Source organism: Ranitomeya variabilis, chromosome 4, assembly GCF_051348905.1.
Source record: "Ranitomeya variabilis isolate aRanVar5 chromosome 4, aRanVar5.hap1, whole genome shotgun sequence".
Classification (NCBI taxonomy): Eukaryota; Metazoa; Chordata; class Amphibia; order Anura; family Dendrobatidae; genus Ranitomeya; species Ranitomeya variabilis.
In genome coordinates, this window is record NC_135235.1 from 50328022 (window position 1) to 50355609 (window position 27588).

General features: G+C 43.8%; 1 protein-coding gene across 1 annotated transcript in view; it reads left to right on the top strand.

Moving 5' to 3' along the window:
• LOC143769707 (alpha-2-macroglobulin-like) overlaps positions 1 to 27588 on the top strand; it is a 154836-nt gene that overhangs the window by 36571 nt on the left and 90677 nt on the right. Inside the window, exons 13-17 of the mRNA XM_077258493.1 lie at positions 902 to 968; positions 14447 to 14592; positions 15956 to 16105; positions 18613 to 18795; positions 22879 to 22984. Coding sequence (XP_077114608.1) covers positions 902 to 968; positions 14447 to 14592; positions 15956 to 16105; positions 18613 to 18795; positions 22879 to 22984 — 652 coding nt within the window. The remainder of the gene's footprint in view (positions 1 to 901; positions 969 to 14446; positions 14593 to 15955; positions 16106 to 18612; positions 18796 to 22878; positions 22985 to 27588) is intronic.

Genomic DNA, 27588 nt, shown 5'->3' on the forward strand with positions numbered 1-27588 from the left:
GGAGTCGGGGGAAGGCAGCTGTTGGTCAAATTGTGGTTTGGCCAACAGCCACCTAAAGTGTATGGGGAGCTTTTGTGATGGAATTGCTGGAATATGCTATAAATGTCCAATTTACTAAATTAAAGTAGTAAAAAAGGGGGCATAAGCAACAAGCAAAGTAGTGACGCTTTCTAGAATTTTTTAATGTAATTTTAGCCCATTGTAATATCACCAAATAGTGTCAAGGTAATGTTGCTATGTGTGTGCAGTGTACATAATATCACCATTTAGTGGCTAAATGATGATAAGGTAAAGACTAATGATGACGTGCTTCCAAACATCTAGCCCACAAGAAAGTTGGCCAGAAAAGTAAAATGAAGCTAGATGTATTTTCTTGAAGCGATGGCCCTGGGTCATTGAAGCTTTTATGCCAGAATTCTGGTGGAAAAAGTCTTGTGATGTTACAAAATTTTTGCACAACTAATTGTTGGTCTTCTGCAACAAAATGGGTGGAGCTCAGTCATAGCAGGGGAGGTGCACACGAAGGTACAAGCCACTTTTCATCTTGCCAGATTCATGTTGAATCAGGCTCTTCATAATCCACCCCACCCCCTCATCGAAACTGGCATGAAAAATGCAAGTCTTAATGAATTGGGACCTATATGTTTAATAAATGATACAATACGTGGACACAAGAAATGTTTTATATTCTTATTTTTATTAATAGATCCATCAATTAATAGCACTTTATAGATTGGTTAAATTAACCCAACCTGTGTATTGCTATATGCAATGTTACAATGATGACTGATTAGCGTGTTTCAGTAGAAGCATTTTGGAAGCTCCCTTGAAGAAGCCACATATTCCTGCATTATTATTCTTATGTTTATCACCATCATTCTGTGACTATTATTTTTTGTAGTTGGTCTCCAAAGTTAAAATTAAAGACTCTGGAACTGTGGAAATTGAAACTGACAGCACAAATGAAGGTAAGGAAGAAATTATTGTCTGGCAAGGTCTGCAAATTTTGGCAATTTTTTTGATTTCTGGCTAAGGGTCTATGCATATGGCATTGCCACATGAGAGCTGGAATTTGTATGGTTGAGGCCTTGATTAAGCCCTTATGTGGCAATTATTTCAGTGGCATGCACTTTCCTTATGCCAAGTTCACACATTCAGTATTTGGTCAGTATTTTACATCAGTATTTGTAAGCCAAAACCAAGAGTCGGTGATAAATACAGAAGTGGTGACTAGGGTTGAGCGAAACGGGTCGATCATTTTCAAAAGTCGCCGACTTTTGGCTAAGTCGGCGTCTCATGAAACCCGATCCGACCCCTGTGCTTGTCGGCCATGCGGTACGCGACTTTCGCGCCAAAGTCGCGTTTCAATGACGCGAAAAGCGCCATTTCTCAGCCAATGAAGGTGAACGCAGAGTGTGGGCAGCGTGATGACATAGGTCCTGGTCCCCACCATCTTAGAGAAGGGCATTGCAGTGATTGGCTTGCTGTCTGCGGCGTCACAGGGGCTATAAAGGGGCGTTCCCGCCGACCGCCATCTTACTGCTGCTGATCTGAGCTTAGGGAGAGGTTGCTGCCGCTTCGTCAGAATCAGGGAGAGCGTTAGGCAGGGTCCACTAACCACCAAACCGCTTGTGCTGCAGCGATTTCCACTGTCCAACACCACCTTCGGTGTGCAGGGACAGTGGAAGCTATTTTTTTTTTTTTTTTCCCCTCAGCGCTGTAGCTCATTGGGCTGCCCTAGAAGGCTCCGTGATAGCTGTATTCCTGTGTGTACGCCACTGTGGAAACCAACTGCTTTTATCAAAGCACATATCCTCTTGTTCCTTCCTTTCTGCACAGCTATCTTTTTTGTTTGTCCACACTTTTTATTTAATTTGTGCATCAGTCCACTCCTATTGCTGCCTGCCATACCTGGCTGAGATTACTGCAGGGGAGATAGTAATTGTAGGACAGTCCCTGTTTTTTTTTTTTTTTTTTTTTTTTTGTGGGAGATTAAGATTGGCATTTCTGCTACAGTGCCATCCCTGTGTGTGCCATCTCTCACTGAGTGGGCCATAGAAAGCCTATTTATTTTTTCCTTCATTTGTGTTCTAAAATCTACCTCAACACAAAAACACTACATCAATCAGTGGGAGAAAAATATTGGCCTCAGTCAGGGCTTGTGTGCCACTGCTGTGTGTGCTATCTCTCATTCAGTGGGCTATAGAAAGCCTATTTATTTATTTATTTTTTTTAAATATTATTTGGTTTCTAAAGTCTCCCTGAAACAAAAAAAATACCTAAAAAAACAGTGGGAGAGTAATATTGCCCTTTCAGCTTGTGTGCCAGTCTTGACTCCTGGGTGTGCCACCTCTGTCCCTCTCATTCAGTGGGCCATAGAAAGCCTTGTTTTTTTGTTTTTTTTTTAATATTATTTGGTTTCTAAAGTCTCCCTGAAAATAAAAAAAAAATACATAAAAAAACAGTGGGAGAGTAATATTGCCATTTCAGCTTGTGTGCCAGTCTTGACTCCTGGGTGTGCCACCTCTCTCTCTAATTGTGGGCCATAGAAAGCCTTTTTATTTTTTTCCTTCATTTGTGTTTTAAAATCAACCTCAACACAAAAACACTACATCAATCAGTGGGAGAAAAATATTGGCCTCAGTCAGGGCTTGTGTGCCACTCCTGTGCGTGCCATCTCTCATTCAGTGGGCCATAGAAAGCCTTGTTTTTTTTTTTTTTTTTTAATATTATTTGGTTTCTAAAGTCTCCCTGAAAATAAAAAAAAAAATACCTAAAAAAACAGTGGGAGAGTAATATTGCCCTTTCAGCTTGTGTGCCAGTCTTCACTCCTGGGTGTGCCACCTCTGTCCCTCTCATTCAGTGGGCCATAGAAAGCCTTGTTTTTTTTTTTTTTAATATTATTTGGTTTCTAAAGTCTCCCTGAAAATAAAAAAAAAATACATAAAAAAACAGTGGGAGAGTAATATTGCCATTTCAGCTTGTGTGCCAGTCTTGACTCCTGGGTGTGCCACCTCTGTCCCTCTCATTCAGTGGGCCATAGAAAGCCTTGTTTTTTTGTTTTTTTTTTAATATTATTTGGTTTCTAAAGTCTCCCTGAAAATAAAAAAAAAATACATAAAAAAACAGTGGGAGAGTAATATTGCCATTTCAGCTTGTGTGCCAGTCTTGACTCCTGGGTGTGCCACCTCTCTCTCTAATTGTGGGCCATAGAAAGCCTTTTTATTTTTTTCCTTCATTTGTGTTTTAAAATCAACCTCAACACAAAAACACTACATCAATCAGTGGGAGAAAAATATTGGCCTCAGTCAGGGCTTGTGTGCCACTCCTGTGCGTGCCATCTCTCATTCAGTGGGCCATAGAAAGCCTTGTTTTTTTTTGTTTTTTTTTAATATTATTTGGTTTCTAAAGTCTCCCTGAAAATAAAAAAAAAATACCTAAAAAAACAGTGGGAGAGTAATATTGCCCTTTCAGCTTGTGTGCCAGTCTTCACTCCTGGGTGTGCCACCTCTGTCCCTCTCATTCAGTGGGCCATAGAAAGCCTTGTTTTTTTTTTTTTTAATATTATTTGGTTTCTAAAGTCTCCCTGAAAATAAAAAAAAAAATACATAAAAAAACAGTGGGAGAGTAATATTGCCATTTCAGCTTGTGTGCCAGTCTTGACTCCTGGGTGTGCCACCTCTGTCCCTCTCATTCAGTGGGCCATAGAAAGCCTTGTTTTTTGTTTTTTTTTTATATTATTTGGTTTCTAAAGTCTCCCTGAAAATAAAAAAAAAAAAAACATAAAAAAACAGTGGGAGAGTAATATTGCCCTTTCAGCTTGTGTGCCAGTCTTGACTCCTGGGTGTGCCACCTCTGTCCCTCTCATTCAGTGGGCCATAGAAAGCCTTGTTTTTTTGTTTTTTTTTTAATATTATTTGGTTTCTAAAGTCTCCCTGAAAATAAAAAAAAAATACATAAAAAAACAGTGGGAGAGTAATATTGCCATTTCAGCTTGTGTGCCAGTCTTGACTCCTGGGTGTGCCACCTCTGTCCCTCTCATTCAGTGGGCCATAGAAAGCCTTGTTTTTTTGTTTTTTTTTTAATATTATTTGGTTTCTAAAGTCTCCCTGAAAATAAAAAAAAAATACATAAAAAAACAGTGGGAGAGTAATATTGCCATTTCAGCTTGTGTGCCAGTCTTGACTCCTGGGTGTGCCACCTCTCTCTCTAATTGTGGGCCATAGAAAGCCTTTTTATTTTTTTCCTTCATTTGTGTTTTAAAATCAACCTCAACACAAAAACACTACATCAATCAGTGGGAGAAAAATATTGGCCTCAGTCAGGGCTTGTGTGCCACTCCTGTGCGTGCCATCTCTCATTCAGTGGGCCATAGAAAGCCTTGTTTTTTTTTTTTTTTTAATATTATTTGGTTTCTAAAGTCTCACAGAGAAAAAAAAAAAAAAAATTAGGTGGGAGATTAATATTGACATTAGTGCTTGAGTGACAGTCCTGCGTGTGTGTCATCTCTGTGATTTGGTGTCACAGAAAACAGAGTGTGTAACATTGTGCCTGATTTTCCTTGTGGTCTCACCAACCTGTTAAGGGATATTGAAATCATACTGAAGTTATAGCTCACCGTGTAAGTTGTTTGACAGCAACAAATAAAGTTAGTTTGGTTACGATTTTTAAACAATGAGGAAGTCTGGTGCAAGAGGTCGTCGTGGGCGTTCATTGTCAGCTGGTAATGATGGTAGTGGTAGTGGAGCATCAGGTGGTCGTGGGGATAAAAATATTCCACCTAAGTCTGGAGCTGTGGAGCCAGTTTCGTCGTCAGGCTACACAAGGCCTCGAACGCTCTCTTTTCTGGGAGTAGGAAAACCGCTTTTAAAGGCGGAGCAGCAACAGCAAGTTTTGGCTTACATTGCAGACTCAGCCTCTAGCTCTTTTGCCTCCTCTTCCGAAACTGGTAAATGTAAAAGCAGCGCGTCGCTTGTGGATGTTCACGGTCAGGGACAAGTCGCTTCCTTGTCCTCCTCAGCAAAAACTACAACAAGAGAGAAGGATGCAGCAGGCGACACAACGGGTCACTCCATGGAGCTCTTTACACATACCGTCCCTGGCTTAGAAAGTGAAACATTTAACAGGCCATGCCCATTACAAGTAGATTCTGACATGGAGTGCACTGATGCACAGCCACAGCCAGAGTACTATGCTGCTCCTTTGACTCAGACCACCACATTGCCCTCTCAGGGTACAGATCCACAATCAGACCCTGATGAGACTATGTTGCCCCGCCACGAACGCTATACCACCGACCGACACAGTGACACAGACGAAGTTGCACACGAGCTCGAAGAGGAGGTAATAGATGACCCAGTTATTGACCCCGATTGGCAGCCATTGGGGGAACAGGGTGCAGGCGGCAGTAGTTCAGAAGCGGAGGTAGAGGAGGGGCCGCAGCAGGCATCAACATCGCAACAGGTTCCATCTGCCGGGCCCGTATCTGGCCCAAAACGCGTGTCAAAGCCAAAACCTGTTGGAGGACAGCGTGGCCATCCGGTTAAAGCTCAGTCTGCAATCCCTGAAAAGGGATCCGAGTCTAGGAAGAGTGCAGTCTGGCATTTTTTTAAACAACATCCAACTGATCAGCGCAAAGTCATCTGTCAAAAATGTTCAACTAGCTTAAGCAGAGGTCAGAATCTGAAAAGTCTAAATACTAGTTGCATGCATAGACACTTAACCACCATGCATTTTCAAGCCTGGACTAACTACCAAACGTCCCTTAAGGTTGTAGCACCCTCGGCCAATGAAGCTAGTCAGCAACGCAACATCCCTTCCGTCACTGTAAGGCCACCATTTTCCGCACCACCGGCAGTATCTGTGCAGGTTTCTTTGCCAGCCAAAAGCAGTCAGGGTCAGGGAATCACCAGTTTAGTAGGAGGAAATATTGCATCTAGGGCACCGGCGGAAACAATACCGTCTCCAACCGTCTCTCAGTCTGCCATGTACACCGGCACACCCGAAAGTTCCACGATCTCCTGCTCTCCAGTCCAGCTCACCCTACATGAGACTCTGGTTAGAAAAAGGAAGTACTTATCCTCGCATCCGCGTACACAGGGTTTTAACGCCCACATAGCTAGACTAATCTCGTTAGAGATGATGCCCTACCGTTTAGTTGAAAGCGAAGCTTTTAAAGCCCTGATGGAGTACGCTGAACCACGATACGAGCTACCTAGTCGACACTTTTTTTCCAGAAAAGCCATCCCAGCCCTGCACCAGCATGTTAAACAGCGCATCGTCCATGCACTTAGGCAATCTGTGAGTACAAAGGTGCACCTGACTACAGATGCATGGACCAGTAGGCATGGCCAGGGACGTTATGTGTCCATCACGGCACACTGGGTGAATGTGGTGGATGCAGGGTCCACAGGCGACATCAATTTAGGGACAGTTGTGCCTAGCCCACGGTCTAGGAAACAGTTGGCTGTAGGCGTTCGCACCCCCTCCTCCTCCTCCTCGTCCTCCTGCAGAAGCTACAGCTCTTCCACAGAACGCAGTCGGCCAACCACTCCATCGGCAGATGACACTGTTGCACACCAGTTGTCCCATTATGGGCCAGCTACTGCCAAGCGTCAGCAGGCTGTATTGGCTATGAAGTGTTTGGGCGACAACAGACACACCGCGGAAGTTCTGTCCGAGTTCTTGCAACAAGAAACGCAGTCGTGGCTGGGCACAGTAGATCTTGAGGCAGGCAAGGTAGTGAGTGATAACGGAAGGAATTTCATGGCTGCCATCTCCCTTTCCCAACTGAAACACATTCCTTGCCTGGCTCACACCTTAAACCTGGTGGTGCAGTGCTTATTGAAAACTTATCCTGGGTTCTCCGACCTGCTCCTCAAAGTGCGTGCACTTTGCTCACATATCCGACGTTCGCCTGTACACGCCAGCCGTATGCAGACCTATCAGCGGTCTTTGAACCTTCCCCAGCATCGCCTAATCATAGACGTTGCAACAAGGTGGAACTCAACACTGCACATGCTTCAGAGACTGTGCGAACAGAGGCGTGCTGTTATTTATTTGTGGGAGGATACACGGGCAGGCAGTAGGATGGCAGACATGGAGTTGTCAGGTGTGCAGTGGTCGAAGATACAAGACATGTGTCAAGTCCTTCAGTGTTTTGAGGAATGCACACGGCTGGTTAGTGCAGACAACGCCGTAATAAGCATGAGCATCCCCCTAATGCGTCTGCTGATGCAAAGTTTGACGCACATAAAGGAGCAGGCGTCTGCACCAGAGGAAGAGGGAAGCCTTGATGACAGTCAGCCATTGTCTGGTCAGGGCAGTGTACAGGACGAGGTAGCGGGCGAAGAGGAGGTGGAGGACGAGGAGGATGATGGGGATGAGTATATTTGTAATGCGGAAACTTTCACGGGGGCACAGGAAATTGGTTGCGTGTCACGGCCGGGTTCTGGTTTTTTGAGGGACACAAGTGACGTAGATTTGCCTGCAACTGCCCCTCAACCAATCACAACCGGAGATTTGACAACTGGAACTTTGGCCCACATGGCGGATTATGCCTTACGTATCCTAAAAAGGGACACACGCATTACGAAAATGATGAACGATGACGATTACTGGTTGGCCTGCCTCCTTGATCCACGCTATAAAGGCAAATTGCAAAATATTATGCCACATGAGAACTTGGAACTAATATTAGCAACCAAACAATCAACTCTTGTTGACCGTTTGCTTCAGGCATTCCCAGCACACAGCGCACGTGATCGTTCTCACACGAGCTCCAGGGGGCAGCAGACTAGGAGTGTTAGGGGTGCACACATCAGAAGTGGCGTTGGACAGAGGGGTTTTCTGACCAGGTTGTGGAGTGATTTTGCTATGACCGCAGACAGGACAGGTACTGCTGCATCAATTGAAAGTGACAGGAGACAACATTTGTCCAGTATGGTTACTAACTATTTTTCATCCCTTATCGATGTTCTCCCTCAACCGTCATTCCCATTTGATTACTGGGCCTCCAAATTAGACACCTGGCCAGAATTGGCAGAATATGCATTGCAGGAGCTTGCTTGCCCGGCAGCAAGTGTCCTATCAGAAAGAGTATTCAGTGCTGCAGGGTCAATATTAACCGAAAAAAGGACTCGTCTGGCTACCCAAAATGTTGACGATCTAACATTCATTAAAATGAACCACAACTGGATTTCAAAATCTTTTGCCCCACCTTGCCCGGCCGACACCTAGCTTTCCTATGAAAAGCTCTTGCCTGTGAATTACTTTTCTAATGTCTAATTTGCTGCTGCAGATTGTACAGCATACGACATGTTTACACCTCCCTAAATGGCCAAACTCCCCACACGGGGCCGTGGTATCGCGACTTGGCGCAAGCACCCGTGAGACTGCTGTTTGTCTGAAGAGGTGGGTGTGCTCGCTTTTGGTTGATGGCATTGCTACTGGGTCCCTCATAGTACAATGTAGTGTCTCTGGCGGTGGTGGTGCGCACCCAACGTCAGACACACCGTTGTAACATGAGTGGCCCTGGGGCGGTCCCGCCGGCCTCAAGAGAGTTCCCCCCTACCCCAGCTCAAACTGGGCTCTACCACGTGCAAAATTATGTCGCACAGCTCCACCAATCTTTAGTCTATTCGCTGACATCATTCAATGTCTGGCACTGACAATACAAATTTGTAGACATCTATGATGCAACTTAAAGTAGTCTGTGTCTGTGTCCTATATTGGCACCATTAAATAGTTACTGCCAAATTACTATGTCAGAAACACAGCAGATGAGCCCACCCCTGTACCTAAGTATGCCACCTTTTTTTTTGTTTTGGTTGTTTTGCGAGACATTAACATCTATTTATATTTTGGGAGTACTGGGACAGACACTCCTTGCACTACTCCTCCACTCAGCACCAAGCTGCCTGCCCGTGTATCCATGTAACCGCTGTAAAACTGCCATGAGCCTATTGTTTGTTATTTTAGGCCTTTGAAGCCTTTCTGCGCTCCCTCCTTCCACTAGTCCTCCACTGACCAGACCACTGCTGCCCGTGTACCCCTGGAACCAATTTTAAAGTGCCTACAGCCAGCCCATTTTATTGTGTTAGGCCTTCGAAGCCTGTCTGCGGTCCCTCCTTCCACTAGGCCTCCACTGACCAGACCACTGCTGCCCGTGTACCCCTGGAACCAATTTTAAAGTGCCTACAGCCAGCCCATTTTATTGTGTTAGGCCTTCGAAGCCTGTCTGCGGTCCATACTTTAAATACTCCTCCACTCACCACCAAGCTGCCTGCCCGTGTATCCATGTAACCGCTGTAAAACTGCCATGAGCCTATTGTTTGTTATTTTAGGCCTTTGAAGCCTTTCTGCGCTCCCTCCTTCCACTAGTCCTCCACTGACCAGACCACTGCTGCCCGTGTACCCCTGGAACCAATTATAAAGTGCCTACAGCCAGCCCATTTTATTATGTTAGGCCTTTGAAGCCTGTCTGCGGTCCCTACTTTAAATACTCCTCCACTCACCACCAAGCTGCCTGCCCGTGTATCCATGTAACCGATTTCAAACTGCCATGACTGCCTACTGTTTGTTATTTTAGGCCTTTGTGAGCCTGTCTGCGGCCCCTACTTGCAATACTCCTCCACTGACCACAATGCTGCCTGGAGTGCCTGCCTGTGTATCCATGTAACCGATTTCAAACTGCCATGACTGCCTACTGTTTGTTATTTTAGGCCTTTGTGAGCCTGTCTGCGGCCCCTACTTGCAATACTCCTCCACTGACCACAATGCTGCCTGGAGTGCCTGCCTGTGTATCCATGTAACCGATTTCAAACTGCCATGACTGCCTACTGTTTGTTATTTTAGGCCTTTGTGAGCCTGTCTGCGGCCCCTACTTGCAATACTCCTCCACTGACCACACCAATGCTGCCCGTGTACCCCTGGAACCTATTTAAAAGTTCATAGAGCCTAGTTATATATTTTATTTACTATTAATAAGGCCATGATGGACTACGCTGTACCACGCTACAAGCTAACCAGTCGACACTTCTTTTGCGAGAAAAGCCATCCCAACCCTCCACCAGCTTGTAGAAGACCGCATTGTCCATGCACTCTGGCAATCTGTGAGTACAAAGGTGCACCTGACAACAGACGCATGGACCTGTAGGCATGGCCACGGAAGATTACGTGTCCATTACGGCACAATGGGTTAATGTGTTGGATGCATGGTCCACAGAGGACAGCCTACTAAGTATGTCTGCAGTCCATAATTCAAATTGTCCTCCACTGTCTAAATCGGAGCTTCCACCTTCTGGCTTTCGGCCTATAGTATCAGAAATAAAACTGCATTTGGCCTTCAACTTTGGTTACGGCCTACTAACGGCTTCTGCCCCTCCCTGGTGTTGCCCACAACTAAATAAAGCTGAGCTTCAACCTTCCGGCTCTCATTAAGTGGTTTTGAAAAAACAAAATGGTGGATAGGGCCTACTAACGGCTTCTGCCCCTCCCTGGTGTTGCCCTCAACTAAATAAAGCTGAGCTTCAACCTTCCGGCTATCATTAAGTGGTTTTGAAAAAACAAAATGGTGGATAGGGCCTACTAACGGCTTCTTCCCCTCCCTGGTGTTGCCCTCAACTAAATAAAGCTGAGCTTCAACCTTCCGGCTATCATTAAGTGGTTTTGAAAAAACAAAATGGTGGATAGGGCCTACTAACGGCTTCTTCCCCTCCCTGGTGTTGCCCTCAACTAAATAAAGCTGAGCTTCAACCTTCCGGCTCTCATTAAGTGGTTTTGAAAAAACAAAATGGTGGATAGGGCCTACTAACGGCTTCTGCCCCTCCCTGGTGTTGCCCACAACTAAATAAAGCTGAGCTTCAACCTTCCGGCTCTCATTAAGTGGTTTTGAAAAAACAAAATGGTGGATAGGGCCTACTAACGGCTTCTGCCCCTCCCTGGTGTTGCCCACAACTAAATAAAGCTGAGCTTCAACCTTCCGGCTCTCATTAAGTGGTTTTGAAAAAACAAAATGGTGGATAGGGCCTACTAACGGCTTCTGCCCCTCCCTGGTGTTGCCCTCAACTAAATAAAGCTGAGCTTCAACCTTCCGGCTCTCATTAAGTGGTTTTGAAAAAACAAAATGGTGGATAGGGCCTACTAACGGCTTCTGCCCCTCCCTGGTGTTGCCCACAACTAAATAAAGCTGAGCTTCAACCTTCCGGCTCTCATTAAGTGGTTTTGAAAAAACAAAATGGTGGATAGGGCCTACTAACGGCTTCTGCCCCTCCCTGGTGTTGCCCACAACTAAATAAAGCTGAGCTTCAACCTTCCGGCTCTCATTAAGTGGTTTTGAAAAAACAAAATGGTGGATAGGGCCTACTAACGGCTTCTGCCCCTCCCTGGTGTTGCCCTCAACTAAATAAAGCTGAGCTTCAACCTTCCGGCTCTCATTAAGTGGTTTTGAAAAAACAAAATGGTGGATAGGGCCTACTAACGACTTCTGCCCCTCCCTGGTGTTGCCCTCAACTAAATAAAGCTGAGCTTCAACCTTCCGGCTCTCATTAAGTGGTTTTGAAAAAACAAAATGGTGGATAGGGCCTACTAACGGCTTCTGCCCCTCCCTGGTGTTGCCCACAACTAAATAAAGCTGAGCTTCAACCTTCCGGCTCTCATTAAGTGGTTTTGAAAAAACAAAATGGTGGATAGGGCCTACTAACGGCTTCTGCCCCTCCCTGGTGTTGCCCACAACTAAATAAAGCTGAGCTTCAACCTTCCGGCTCTCATTAAGTGGTTTTGAAAAAACAAAATGGTGGATAGGGCCTACTAACGGCTTCTGCCCCTCCCTGGTGTTGCCCTCAACTAAATAAAGCTGAGCTTCAACCTTCCGGCTCTCATTAAGTGGTTTTGAAAAAACAAAATGGTGGATAGGGCCTACTAACGGCTTCTGCCCCTCCCTGGTGTTGCCCTCAACTAAATAAAGCTGAGCTTCAACCTTCCGGCTCTCATTAAGTGGTTTTGAAAAAACACAATGGTGGATAGGGCCTACTAACGGCTTCTGCCCCTCCCTGGTGTTGCCCTCAACTAAATAAAGCTGAGCTTCAACCTTCCGGCTCTCATTAAGTGGTTTTGAAAAAACAAAATGGTGGATAGGGCCTACTAACGGCTTCTGCCCCTCCCTGGTGTTGCCCTCAACTAAATAAAGCTGAGCTTCAACCTTCCGGCTCTCATTAAGTGGTTTTGAAAAAACAAAATGGTGGATAGGGCCTACTAACGGCTTCTGCCCCTCCCTGGTGTTGCCCTCAACTAAATAAAGCTGAGCTTCAACCTTCCGGCTCTCATTAAGTGGTTTTGAAAAAACAAAATGGTGGATAGGGCCTACTAACGGCTTCTGCCCCTCCCTGGTGTTGCCCTCAACTAAATAAAGCTGAGCTTCAACCTTCCGGCTCTCATTAAGTGGTTTTGAAAAAACAAAATGGTGGATAGGGCCTACTAACGGCTTCTGCCCCTCCCTGGTGTTGCCCTCAACTAAATAAAGCTGAGCTTCAACCTTCCGGCTCTCATTAAGTGGTTTTGAAAAAACAAAATGGTGGATAGGGCCTACTAACGACTTCTGCCCCTCCCTGGTGTTGCCCTCAACTAAATAAAGCTGAGCTTCAACCTTCCGGCTCTCATTAAGTGGTTTTGAAAAAACAAAATGGTGGATAGGGCCTACTAACGGCTTCTGCCCCTCCCTGGTGTTGCCCACAACTAAATAAAGCTGAGCTTCAACCTTCCGGCTCTCATTAAGTGGTTTTGAAAAAACAAAATGGTGGATAGGGCCTACTAACGGCTTCTGCCCCTCCCTGGTGTTGCCCACAACTAAATAAAGCTGAGCTTCAACCTTCCGGCTCTCATTAAGTGGTTTTGAAAAAACAAAATGGTGGTTAGGGCCTACTAACGGCTTCTGCCCCTCCCTGGTGTTGTCCTCAACTGAACAAAGCTGAGCTTCCACATTCTGCCTTTCGCCCTATACTATCAGATATTAAACTGCATTTGGCCTACTAGTGTGGTTAGGCCCTTGAAACAGTGTCTGCTGCTCTTGGGTTTGCTACTCCACTGAACAAAGCAATGCCGCCTGTTTAGTCCTGTTACCAATTTTGAACTGCATTTAGCCTACTTTATTCTTTGGCCCTATATCTGTTTCCTCCTCATCCTGCCCATTGCCCAGCCACTGCTAAATGAGTCTGCTGGTACATTGACCTAGACCACTACATTCCCCTTGTACTCTACACAGCCAGAATCTGACCCTGCTGAAAGTAAGGTTCCCCTTCTCGCATGTTATACCACCTTACACAGGGACAAAGAGGAAGGTGCAGATGAAAGTGCAGGTTCCTTCATCAGGTGGGGGGGGCATACTCGTTGGCGACGTCACTGGCACAGGGCCCCTCAGAGTACGCAAAAGTGTCGCTGCTGGTGGGAGGCGCCCCCGCCATGCAAACACACCGCCGTACTTTGAGGGGCCCTGTGCCAGTGCCAATGCGAACGAGTGGGCCCCCCCCTGCTTGCTCAGGATCACAGCACTTGCAACGTTTAAATACTTACCTTTCCCTGCAACACCGCCGTGACGTAGTCCGCATTTCCTGGGCCCACGAAAAAATTGAGCCAGCCCTACTCCCCCCACAACTTTTGCCAAATGACCCCCAATTCCCTATGCCCAACTATTATTATAAAGTTAATTACGATTGGCAAGCTTCAGAAACAAGAATGGATGTTTTTGGCATTAAAATGGGCACTGTAGGTGTTTTCCTGGCCTCCACTCACTGCCGACTATGCTTCCCCATTGACTTGCATTGGGTTTCGTGTTTCGGTCGATCCCCGACTTTTAGCGATAATCGGCCGAATGCACTCGACTCGACTCTGGACAAAATCGGGTTTCCCAAAACCCTACTCGATCTGAAAAAAATGAAAGTCGCTCAACCCTAGTGGTGACTTGTTTCTATTATACTTTTCCACTGATTGTTCCACTCCTGATTTTGGCTTACAAATACTGATGTAAAACACTGACCAAATACTGAACGTGTGAATGTAGCCTTATGGTGTATTATATAGTGCTCAAATTATGCAATTATACTGGACCAAATTAATTCAGGTATACACAGTTGCCTAAATAACACGTTCCAATCAATGTCGTCAGAAAATTTTAGATAAGTATAATATCAAGCTTCCTAGGTTGGAAGTGCTCTTCCAGTAATGACAACAACCTCTGAGAGGTTTCTATTTGCCTCTAAACAATTTTTCCTTTTGAGAATAGCACCATAATAAGAAATGCAATTAAGCCTTACACACATTCTTACATGAAACCTATAAGAATTAGGAAATTCTGTAGAGAATTAGGGTAAGGTGACTGTTATTTATTTAAATAAATATATATATATATATATATATATATATATATATATATATATACTTTTTTATATCACAGATCTCTATGGAAGAGTCACTTTAAACCTCCCATTGAGTGCAGGTACTTCTAAGATTGTCCATGTCCTTGTGTACATCTTTCTTCCTAATGGAGAAATGTTAGCCGATACTGCGAAATTCAACATTCTTAAATGTTTCAAGAATAAAGTAAGTAGACTTTAGAGTATAAATTGTGTTAAAATATATAATGTTTTCATTGGCCACATCACATGTGATTAATAGCGTGAATTTATGCTCAGTAAATGTTTTATTTATTTGTTATAATATAAATATTTAAAAAGAACTTGTCATCAACGTTAATTCTCATAAGATAGCTACATGGCTAAGTGGGAATTAAAGGGTTATTTTCATAATAACATTATTTTTCACAAAGTACAGTAACTGCATATCTGTTGTTACTATACAGACTAAGCCAAAGATAAAGATTATTTCTTGTACCATTGTGTCTTTTTCCATATTCATCTATCTTTGTGAATCCAGGTTCACAAACCTGAATGTGCTTTTTCTTAAATTCTACTAAAACTACATTAGCCAGCAGCATACCGCCTTCCTTCAGTGCTGCAGAGCCCTCCCTTGATCTCCTGTGTGCTTATGATTATCCCAATATCACTAGATTGTCGCGACAGAGAGAAGCCAGAAGACAGCAGCATCTGATTTTTCCTACTCCTGCACTAATTAGAAGCACTTCACCTTCATATTAAACTGTGCAAATTTCTTTTGGCAGTTCAGGGGTTAATCTGCTTAGTTGAGGGCTCCTCGTAGCTTTCCTGCATTAAGGCTCTCAGCTTTGCACTGATAGCCACTCACGTCTCCTATATAATTGAGGTCCTGGTTAGCACTCATTGTCAGAATTAGCTTATGCTGCATGGCTGGAGGTTGTTGTTGGTTATTACTGGAGAAGGGGTTTAGTGGATTTATCTGTGACTGTTGCTATTTTTTTGGGGTGTGACAATTCCCTTTCTTCTCCTACCTTGGTATTACCCCATCCTCCACTCCCGGTGCATTCCTCTGTTATATGTGTGAGTATATTTGTATGTTTAGTATTTTTTGTTACCCCTGTTCGTATTACCTTGTTAGTCTGGTTGGTCTACTACGGTACACTACTGCTCCCTTTTCCCTGGGTGGGTGAAGGGTACAGATTGAGGGCAAATTCAGCAGCTAATGCAAGGAATGTGGCCAAAGCATCTTCACCATCAGAAGTAATCTAGGGAGCAGGGAAAGCTAGGGTGCCCCTATCATTAGGGACAGGGAAGGAGCTCCTGGTACCGGGACTCCCAACAAGATAGCTGTGACACACAATGTCTTAAAGATAATGTGCTCAAAGCAGACTGACTGATGAATATATAAAGACAACACAGGCTTCTAACACAGCTCTCCTATGCTGAGTTTAGTTCAGATGTATCTACACCACAAATATTTGGCACATTAATCTACATTAAAAAGACACTCTATTCTTCTACACAATTAATAGTACTGTACACTAGTCTGCAATACTGATTTTTGTCTCCAGGTGTCAACTGAGTTTTCTCCAGGTGAAGTTCTTCCGGGATCAGATGTGTCTCTCCAGGTCCAGGCTGCTCCTGGATCCCTCTGTGGTCTGAGGGTGGTAGATGAGAGTGTAGTACTGATGAAGCCAGATAAAGAACTGACTGCTGAAAAAGTGAGTGATTATGTCGTTTACAGGATGGCAAGTGTTTATACTAAAGATGAGCAAATTATTTGAAATTCGAGCTTGCCGAATTTCCCCCTAAAAAATTGTTTTGCATTGAACAAGATTGCTATAAATCTCAATACTAAAAAGCTTCTAATTGCTTGGAAAATGCATGTCTAAGGCCGGGGTCACACTGAGCGTAGGAAAATACGGTCCGTTTTTTACAGGCATAATATGCAGAAATGATCCCAAAACAGTGATCCGTATGTCATCCGTAGGCAGGGTGTGGCTGCATATTTTACGCATGTCATCCTCCGTATGTAATCCGTACGTTTTTTTCTCGCAACCTTGCAAAATGGACATATAATGGATCCATGGGCTCAAATATTCATGAAAACATATACAGTCTCTCTCTCTCTCTATATATATATATATGTTAGTGAGACACATATATTTATTTATATTTCATACAGCGCTAGATAGCTTAAAAGCCGTTAATTCAATTGCCGGCTTTTGCTATCTCCTTATCAAACCTGACAGGATATGAGGCATGGTTTACATACAGTAAACCATTTCATATCCCTTATTTTTTAACATATTCCTCACTAATAATGTTAGTAGTGTGTGTGTGCAAAATTTGGGGGCTCTAGCTGTTAAAATAAAGGGTTAAATCATGGAAAAAAACTGGCGTGGGCTCCCGCGCAATTTTCTCCGTCAGAGTGGGAAAGCCAGTGACTGAGGGCAGATATTAATAGCCTAGAGAGGGACCATGGATATTGCCCCCCCCGGATAAAAACATCTGCCCCCAGCCACCCCAGAAAAGGCACATCTGTAAGTGCCTATTCTGGCACTTAGCCTCTCTCTTCCCACTACCCTGTAGCGGTGGGATATGAGGTAATAAAGGATTAATGTCACCTTGCTAATGTAAGGTGATATTAAGCCTGGTTAATAAATCCATCTGAAGGGGTTAAATAATTTTACAACCAGGAGCACTGCTAATGCAGCTGTTGCTCCTGGTTGTAAAAACTGCTGAATGAATTGAATGCAGGGGAACCTAGCATCGTAGACTTGTGGTGCTGTGCCCCCTGCTGGCATAAACTCATATGAACTCTAGCGTGAGAAAATATTCAGAAAAATTCCCACGCTAGAGTTCATATGAGTTAGCTCTGTATTAAATATAGATATAATAAAATATATATATGTGTGTCTCACTGGCATATATATATATATATATATATATATATATATACACACAAATACTATGTGTAGACATTTATTTGATCTATTCTATTCTAAGGTGTCAGTGTGATTTTACTGTACACCGCGCTGAATTGCCGGCTTTTCTATAGAACACCGCTGCATAGTTCTCGCAAGTCACACTGATGGTCCGTGAGTAATCCGTATTTTTCTCGCCCCATAGACTTTCATTGGCAGATTTTTTGCACAATACGCTGACAAACGCAGCATGCTGCGATTTTCTACGCACGTAAAATACAGCTGAGAAATATACGGCAGATAGGAGCTGCCCCATAGAGAAACATTGGTCTGTGTGCAATTCGTAGTTTTTGAGCCTCTCATACGTCCGTAAAACTCTCTAGTGTGAAGCCGGCCTTACACTAATTTTTTTTGTAAAGAGTGAGAGGAAAGAGGGAAAAAAATAGAAAGAATTTTGATAGAGAGTATTTATTATAAAAATCCCTGGTTTTCTTCTGCAATTCTGGAGTCCTCTTCCATGAAGAGCATGTGCTGTTGAGTTCCTATATTTATGAACTTTATCACTCTTTGCCCACCACTTGTTGATTGAAAGCTATCACCCTATACATAGAAATGGTAAGCTGCAAATCATTAATACAAAGATTTTAGCACTACAGATAAATCCCAGTGATTTTATGAAAATGACTGCAGGACAGAATGGTAAATAATATAGAGTTGGAATCATGGTCTCTATCACTAGTTTACAATATGTTAACCTCTAGAGCAGAATCACTCAATTTAAAGGAAAGGGTTGAGATTCGCTTCAATCAAATAAATTGGATGCAAATGGAATCTACTAGGAAGGGGTTAAAAAAATTTAAATGTTGTACTTACTTCTCCTTGGCCAATCCCGGACATCAGAATACAGCAAAATTACGCATGGCTGTAAACCTTTCTAGTGGATTTGTGCGCATCCAATCCTGAAAAATTTGTATTCTGGTCATCCAAATTTTTCAGGAAAGTGGTAATAAATTCAATCCGTTAGAAAACAATTTGCTCATTTCTACTGACCTCAGAAATAACAGCATAAACCTAATTACAGATTATCTTTAACTTAAAAGGGGTATACTATATGATATTAGAATCAAATCCACTACTGTCTATGAGATGTTTGGCATTGCGATTTACACCAATTTAGGTGAATATGCATATGGATATATGGTATCAAGATACAGACATAGATAAATGTGTTCATGCAATAGGTACCTATTCTGGATGCCTTTCAAACATCTAAAATTTTATTTCCATTATTTTTTACGAAGGTTTTTGACCTCTTCCCTTTGGTTGACTTTAAACGATATGATTATCGCATCCAGGAACATGAAGACAGATGTAGTTATAAACCTTTTCGCCAATCTTCTCCTTTCGTGGTTCAATCTATTACAAGACCAAGAAGACCAAGGTACCATGAAGATGACAGTGTGGATATAGACAGTTTGTTCGAGGTAAAACATAGGATCAAATGAATGCAAAATTACATGTAGCTTCATTATGCTCAGCTATTAGGGGTCAAGTTCCCGCCTCTGCACACGCGACCGGTCACGCGACCAGTCACAAGACCGCGACGTCATCGCAGGTCCTACACTCATTGCATTCTTAGGAACGGAGGCTGCTGGTTGCACCGCTGAGGTCCAGGGTCCGTTGGAGGGGTGAGTATATCCATATTTTTTATTTTTATTCTATATTTTTTACATGAATATGGATCCCAGGGCCTGAAGGACAGTCTCCTCTCCTCCAGACCCTGGGAACCATACGCACCGCACACGCCGAAGATGACTTGGAGCTTATAGGAACTTCCGATTCCGATTTCCGATATCACAAAAATATCGGAACTCGGTATCGGAATTCCGATACAGCGAATATCGGCCGATACCCGATATTTGCAGTATCGGAATGCTCAACACTAGACATAACCATTTTTTTTTTGTGGCAATATGGCCATATGAGGGTGTTGTATTTTTAAATAACACCATTTATTTTACTATATAATGTATTGGAAAACGTGAACAAAATTCCAAGTGCAGTGAAATTGCAAAAAGGGTGCAATACCACAATTTTTTTTGTGTTTTTTTTTTTTTTTTACCATGTTCACTAATTTGGTAAAACTGACCTGACAATATAAATTTCTGGCCAGTCTGATCTTGGTCAGATTTATATGGTCATCTGACTGTGCCCTAATAAGAATCAGCTTTGTAAAGCCACATCTGATGGTACATACCTCGGGGTGAAAAGGAGAATTACAGAGATACAGCAGAACCAGATAGACTTATATTGATGTTCTATTTTGTCTTTGTTAGAAGATTCAAATTACAGAGTTAACTAATGATCAAAAATATATGAATAGTCTCATGAACATCTGCTACCTTCCAGTATTATGGCTAAGTGCACACGCTGCGGATTTTGCTGCGGGTCCGCAGCAGTTTCCCATGAGTTTACAATACAATGTAAACCTATGGGAAACGCAATCCGGAGTGCACATGCGGCGGAAAAAACCACGCGGAAACGCAGTGGTTTACATTCTGCAGCATGTCAATTCTGTGTGTGGAAAACACAGCGGTTTTACACCTGCTCCATATAGAAAACCGCAGGTGTAAAACTGCAGTGGTGTCCTCACAAAAGCTGCAGTAAATCCACAGTAAAACCTGCGATAAATCCGCAGGAAAAATGCAGCATTTTTGCCCTGCGGATTTATCAAATCCGCTGCGGAAAAATCAGCAGAGGACAAATCTACGTGTGCACATAGCCTAATAGTTTCATAGTTGGTTGCTTACCTTCCTGATAGAGATTCTTGTCATTTAGAAATCAATGGACCATAGGAATATAGACAAGCTGACCAAAGAGCATTCAGATAAAGTATGTGTTAAGACATCTAAGAGGTCAGCAACATTGGAAAATTTTAAATATCTTTAAGATTGTAAGTGATACATGGCTAAAGACCATAATTCTGATATGAAGACATCAGCTGCATTAATTGTGAACTTAAAAATGTACAGATTATTGTGACTGTAATTATCATCAATTTTACCAAAAATCAAAGGCCCATAAAAAATGTTACAGAATAGGGGAAAAAGTGTCCTATTTTTACAAGATATCTAGAAATTTCTAAACGGTTGGTATCCCTAGACACTTTGCTTCCTAGTACATGAAGGAAAGGTACATTTTAGAGAGTTGTCTGCTTTTGTACAACTTCAGTTTAATATATTCAGCGCCCTATGTAAAATATATGTGTAGAGAAATGGGGTCAGTGGGTGCTCTCGTCCGCTGGCCCGGCTGTCTTTACCAAGACTGCATGGACCACGGCTCATACAATTGAACGCCCGCTCTATCTCCCAGTGGGCAATACACTACACAGACAACACAGGGTTAAGGTAAAACAGTGTGGCAATAGTTTATTGAACCACAACACACAATAGCAAACAGAACAATCCCATCAATTACCCCAAGATGGTGCACATTACAGGGCCTCACCCTTCCGCTGACTCGCCGAGATAATGGTAGATGTTATGTCAGAGCTCCCAGGGTCGCTACTCCATCTGTGGATGCACGCACAGAGAAGGGGTAACGACAAGCATAGGGAGATGACCAAGAACTGTCCATAGAGTCCATACAAGGTCCAAAGCAAGTTGACATGATGTCAGAGCTCCCAGGGTCGCTACTCCATCTGTGGATGCACGCACAGAGAAGGGGTAATGACAAGCATAGGGAGATGACCAAGAACTGTCCATAGAGTCCATACAAGGTCCAAAGCCAGTTGACATGATGTCAGAGCTTCCAGGGTCGCTACTCCATCTGTGGATGCACACACAGAGAAGGGGTAACGACAAGCATAGGGGGATGACCAAGAACTGTCCATAGATTCCATACAAGGTCCAAAGCCAGTTGACACGAGAGTCACCACCTGGCTTATCTGACCATCTCCATGGAACCAGGTGGCCAGCGGGTCCCAACCCTGGCTTTCTCCAAACGTATCCATGGTTCAGAGATGGTCACTGGATCAGATCTGTGTCCTTCCAACCGGAGCCGAAAACCCCTGGGTTGTTTCCTATAGAATCATAGATCAGTGTCCCTCGTGATGGTGCCATGATGAATTGGCTGCCGTCCTTTCTCTTGTCTGTTGGGTGGTTTGCAGAATGTTGGCTGATAGCTCTGTGTTACTTCAGTCTCCCAGGATGTGATCTCTGAGTCTTTTTATACCCAAGGCATGTAAGCTATTTTTAGAATTACCCAGGGTCCTTCAGTCCAACATCAAGATAAGGTAAACAATGGTGATCGGATCAAGGTAGCACTATTAGCATATCAGCACACATCAATAAACAAAGCTTAACACACTCTATGTACAGTCACTATTACACACAGTATGTTAGATAATATATCAGTTGGCAAGTCTGTCTTCTTGACCCACCAGACATAAACACTTAAATTCACAAGCCAATATACAGATAAAAAGCCAGTTCATTTGGTTTGCAAAAACATGGTTGTCTGGGAAATTAAGATACAATCTGTTTTTTTCACAATATGTATGCACTGTATACTCACCTTTCACAATGGCATCATTCCAGTCACTATTCCTGGCATTTACATTACATTCTTGATTCACGTTCCTGCTTTAGTCAATGAGCAGTCACTTTTCAGCTGCAGCCGTTAATGTTACATCAGATTGGATGCTCATGCAGATAGAATATTGATGAGCTGTAGCTGAATGGCAGCGGCTCATTGGCGGCAGTCGGCATGTGATACAATAGAGTTACATCACTTTCCGGGAATAGTGGCGCTGACATTGCTGGAACGATACCGCTGCGTGAAGCGAGTATACAGTTTATTTATTTTAGAGGGAACCTGTCACCAGAAATAATGCTGTTATCCTGCAGGTATGGGGTTAATCTGCAGGTTAACAACGTTATGATGCTGTCTTGCGCCTGCACTCAGCCGAATGCAGTGCAGAGAAAATTATCCTTATTCTCCCCACCAGTATTCAGTATTCAGTCATAGGGCCGGGGGCGGCGCCGGTTTAGTCACCGCTCTGAGTGTACAGAGCGCCCATTGTAACAGTTCTCTCGGCCCTGACTGACAGCCAGCTGTAATGTAGAGCAAGTTTCAGTCTGGTCCGGGGGCGCGGTTACAGCTGCTGCTTTGAGTATACAAAGCAGTAACTGAACCAACGCTGCCTGTATGACAGAATACTGAATGCTGGTGGGGAGAATAAAGATAATTTTCTCCCTGCTGCATTTGGCTACGTGCAGGTGCCGGACAGCATAGTTACGCTATTAACCAGCAGATTAACCTGCAGATTAACCCCATATCTGCAGGTTAACAGCATCAATATTGCTGACAGGTTCCCTTTATTAAATAGGGCAAAGAATTGTGTAACCTGGGGTTGTCCATTAGTGGATAATCCCTTTAAATAGCTTTTTTTATCCAAGAAAATACATGTAATAATAAAAGTAATTGCATTGTTGAAAAGATCCTTTCACATATCTCTATCTGTGCATGTATACGACCAATTCACATAACTTTGCATTTCTTTATAGGCCATTCGCCTAAAAATAGTAACAAGTGCAGACATTAAAAAGCCTTTGACATGTTCTGAACTTGAAATGGTGGAAAGAAAAGTTAAATTAAGGACGGTTACTAGTGGTAAGTTATAGAAATTATTTTGGAAAAACTCTATATAAAATTGAACAAAGGAGAAATGCAGAATATGCAGTATTTTTGTGGGTATATATGATAAATTTCACCCATCATTCTAAAATCCAAATACTCAAGTTCAAAATTTTCAAGATTTCTGTCATTGAATGAAATCATGGTTTTATAATAACTATTGCTGAAATAGACTGATGGGGGGTCCAGGATTTTTATGAGGGGAAGGAAAGTGGGATAGTGGCTCGCAACTTGTTGAGTCCAATTTTGCTTTACTTGGTAATGACTAGAAATGAGCTAACTTGTTCGGAAAACATTCGAACAGTCACAAATTCGGCACAAATGTAGCTCATTTGGATTCGTGTTTGGATTCCCGAACATTTTCCTAAAAATCGTCAAAAGTCGGCCAAAGTTCGGTAAATGACCAAGTTCCCTAAGGGCTCTTTCAGAAGTCAGTGTTTCCGGTAAAAACAAAACGTGCAGCATACATGTGCAGTGATGAAACATGGAGGACATCCCAGTGTCATCATTGTAACATATACCGGCGCCTGGGAATTAGCAGCACTGTTCCCTGGTGCCAATTGTTGAAGTGAAGACAGCCCACATCTGGGTCCCCTGCTCGCGCTGCAATCAGCACTAGCTGGGGACAATCTAAAGAGTTGTATTCAACTGCTAACAGCTAGAGCAAGTGGCGGCTGATGGGAGTATTCATCAGCCTCCAGGTGTCCTATAAATAAATAATAAAAAAATGGTGCGGGGTTCCCCTTTATCTTTTATAACCAGCCAGGCATAACTGACAGCTGTGGGCTGCAATCCTCAACTGTCTGCTTTAGCAAGGCTGGTTATCAAGAATAGAGGGGTCACCACTCTGTATTTTTAAATTATTTAAGTAAATAATTTAAATTAATGGTGTGGGGTCCCCCCATTTTTGACAACCAGCCAAGCTTAAGCAGACAGAAGGGGGCTGGTATTCCCAGGCTGGTAAGGGGACATGGATATTTGCCCCCTCCAGCCTAAAAATAGCAGCCCAATTCTGGCACTTTACCATGCTCTTCGCTCTTGTCCTGAGGCAACAGAATGTGGGGTTCATATTTGTGGGGTTGATGTCACCTTTGTATTGTCAGGTGACATCAAGCGCATGGGTTAGTAATGGAGAGACGTCTATTGTTCAACTCTATGAATACAGCACTCAATAATGTATGCATGATAAAAAATTAGGTCTGCCTTTCTGCAGGGAGTCTAGCTGTGAGTTACAGCTGTCTTGCAGGCCCCACAGTTGCACAATGTGTGCCTCAGCTGTGTTTTGCGTTCATGTCTTAGAACTGGCTAAACAACAAAGGGCAGGGTGCACCACAGTGTATATTTCAAATGCAATTATAATAATCACAGGGTGCTACAACGCATAAAAAGGAGGAGCAATAGCTGGAGGAAAGACTAATGCGTATGTAGAAAGTGCAGACCCAAGGTACAGAAAATATCAAAAACAACTTTATAGTCACCGAAGCACAAACATGATTAAAAACATTAAAAAACAACAATGATAACACCCCCATCCATGTACTATAATACATCTATGTGACACTAGGACATGATACCATAGCAACATAGGCACTCATAATGGAAGTGTAATATGCATGAATAATGTATACAAACACCAAAAAGTTATCATAAGGTCATAACAATCCAGCCGTAAATAATAAAATAACAATCAATTAAGTCAATATAGTTGGCTGAGTGCTCATACCATGGACCCTGGAATGTGGGCGTCCCCACAGGTGTAAGCTCGGTATCTGAGAAAGATAAAGCAATTGTCCAAAGAAGAGGGGTCACATACTCTAGGATTTAGGATGGCTTTCTGTCACAGTATGTGACCCCACTTCTTTGGACAATTGCTTTATCTTTCTCAGACACCGAGCTTACACCTATGGGGACCTGTTATGGATCCTGGTGGTAAGGATCACAAAACTGACCAAGTAGGTAAGCCAAAATAATAGGACCAGCTCTGGGGATGTGGTACCTATACTGACCGCGACCCTGATCCTATCCAAACACACTAAAGGCAGCCGTGGAGCGTTACCTAAAAACCTAGACGCCTCATCACAGCCTGAGAAACTATCTACCCCTAGAGAGAAAGCCAAGACCTCACTTGCCTCAGAGAAATAACCCCAAAGTTTAGACAGCCCCCCACAAATAATAACGGCGAGTTAAGGGGAAAGCACAAACGTGGAAATGAAAACAGGTTTTAGCAAATGAGGCCCGCTAATACTAAATAGTCAGAAGATAGCAAGGGATCTGTGCGGTCAGTAAAAAGCTAACAAAAATATCCACGCAGAGAATGCAAGAACCCCCACACCGACTCACGATGTGAGGGGCGCAACTCAGCACCCCAGAGCTACCAGCAAGCGAAATCACATATAAGCAAGCTGGACAGAACTCAACATATAGTGAGAAACATTTTCAATGAAATAATGAACAAATGAACTAGCAAGACTTAGCTTCTCCAGGAGGAGACAGGTCACAAGGGAAGTCCAGGAGAGATCAGAACCAGAACTGAATACAACGACAGCAGGCAACCAGTAAAGGTCCAGGTGAATTAAATAGGCAGGAAACGAGACAGCTGAGCCACCTACAGACCAGCCGAAACGCTAAAGGCCACAAGAGGGAGCCCAAGAACAGAACTCACACAGTACCACTCATGACAACAGGAGGGAGCCTGAGAACGGAATTCACAACAGTACCCCCCCCTTGAGGAGGGGTCACCGAACCCTCACCAGAGCCCCCAGGCCGATCAGGACGAGCCAAATGAAATGCACGAACCAAATCAGCCGCATGGACATCAGAGGCGACAACCCAGGAATTATCCTCCTGACCATAGCCCTTCCATTTGACTAAGTACTGAAGCTTCCGTCTTGAAACACGAGAATCGAAGATCTTCTCCACCACATACTACAATTCTCCCTCGACCAAGACCGGAGCAGGAGGATCCACAGAAGGAACCACTGGCACCACATTCCTCCGCAACAAAGACCTATGGAACACATTATGAATGGCAAACGATGCTGGGAGGTCCAAACGAAATGACACAGGGTTGAGGATTTCGAGAATCTTATAAGGACCGATGAACTGAGGCTTGAATTTAGGAGAGGAAACCTTCATAGGAACATAACGAGAAGACAACCATACCAAATCCCCCAAACGAAGTCGGGGACCCACACAGCGACGGCGGTTGGCAAAGCGCTGAGCCTTCTCTTGTGACAGCGTCAAATTGTCCACCACGTGGTTCCAAATCTGCTGTAACCTATCTACCACAGAATCCACCCCAGGACAGTCAGAAGGCTCAACCAGACCCGAGGAAAAACGAGGATGAAAACCAGAATTGCAAAAAAAAGGCGAAACCAAAGTAGCAGAACTAGCCCGATTATTGAGAGCGAACTCAGCCAAAGGCAAAAAAGTCACCCAATCATCCTGATCAGCAGAAACAAAACATCTCAGATAAGTTTCCAAGGTCTGATTAGTTCGTTCAGTTTGGCCATTCGTCTGAGGATGGAAGGCCGATGAAAAAGACAATTCAATGCCCATCTTAGCACAAAAGGACCGCCAAAATCTGGACACAAACTGGGATCCTCTGTCAGACACAATGTTCTCCGGAATACCATGCAAACGAACCACATTCTGAAAGAACAGTGGAACCACATCGGAGGAGGAAGGCAGCTTAGGCAAGGGCACCAAATGGACCATTTTAGAAAAACGATCACAAACTACCCAGATGACAGACATTCTCTGAGAGACTGGAAGATCCGAAATAAAATCCATGGAAATGTGCGTCCAGGGCCTCTTCGGGACGGGCAAGGGCAAAAGCAATCCACTGGCACGAGAACAGCAAGGCTTGGCCCAAGCACAAATCCCACAGGACTGCACAAAGGAACGCACATCCCGTGACAAAGAAGGCCACCAAAAGTACCTAGCCACCAAATCCCTGGTGCCAAAAATCCCACGATGACCCGCCAACACTGAAGAATGAACCTCAGAAATGACTTTACTGGTCCATCTATCCGGGACAAACAGTCTCTCCGGAGGACAACGGTCAGGTCTATTGGCCAGAAATTCCTGCAGCACCCGTCACAAATCAGGGGAGATGGCAGACAAAATCACCCCCTCTCTGAGGATACCAGCCAGTTCCGAAACTCCCGGAGAGTCAGGCACAAAACTCCTAGAAAGGGCATCAGCCTTCACGTTCTTCGAACCCGGAAGGTACGAAACCACGAAATCGAAACGGGAGAAAAACAGCGACCAACGAGCCTGTCTAGGATTTAGCCGCTTGGCAGACTCGAGATAAGTCAAATTCTTGTGATCCGTCAAGACCACCACACGATGTTTGGCTCCCTCAAGCCAATGTCGCCACTCCTCAAATGCCCACTTCATTGCCAACAACTCCCGATTACCAACGTCATAATTCCGCTCGGCAGGCGAAAACTTTCTTGAAAAGAAAGCACATGGTCTCATCACGGAGCCATCAGAGCTTTTCTGCGACAAGACAGCCCCAGCTCCAATCTCAGAAGCATCAACCTCGACCTGGAAGGGAAGAGAGACATCCGGCTGAC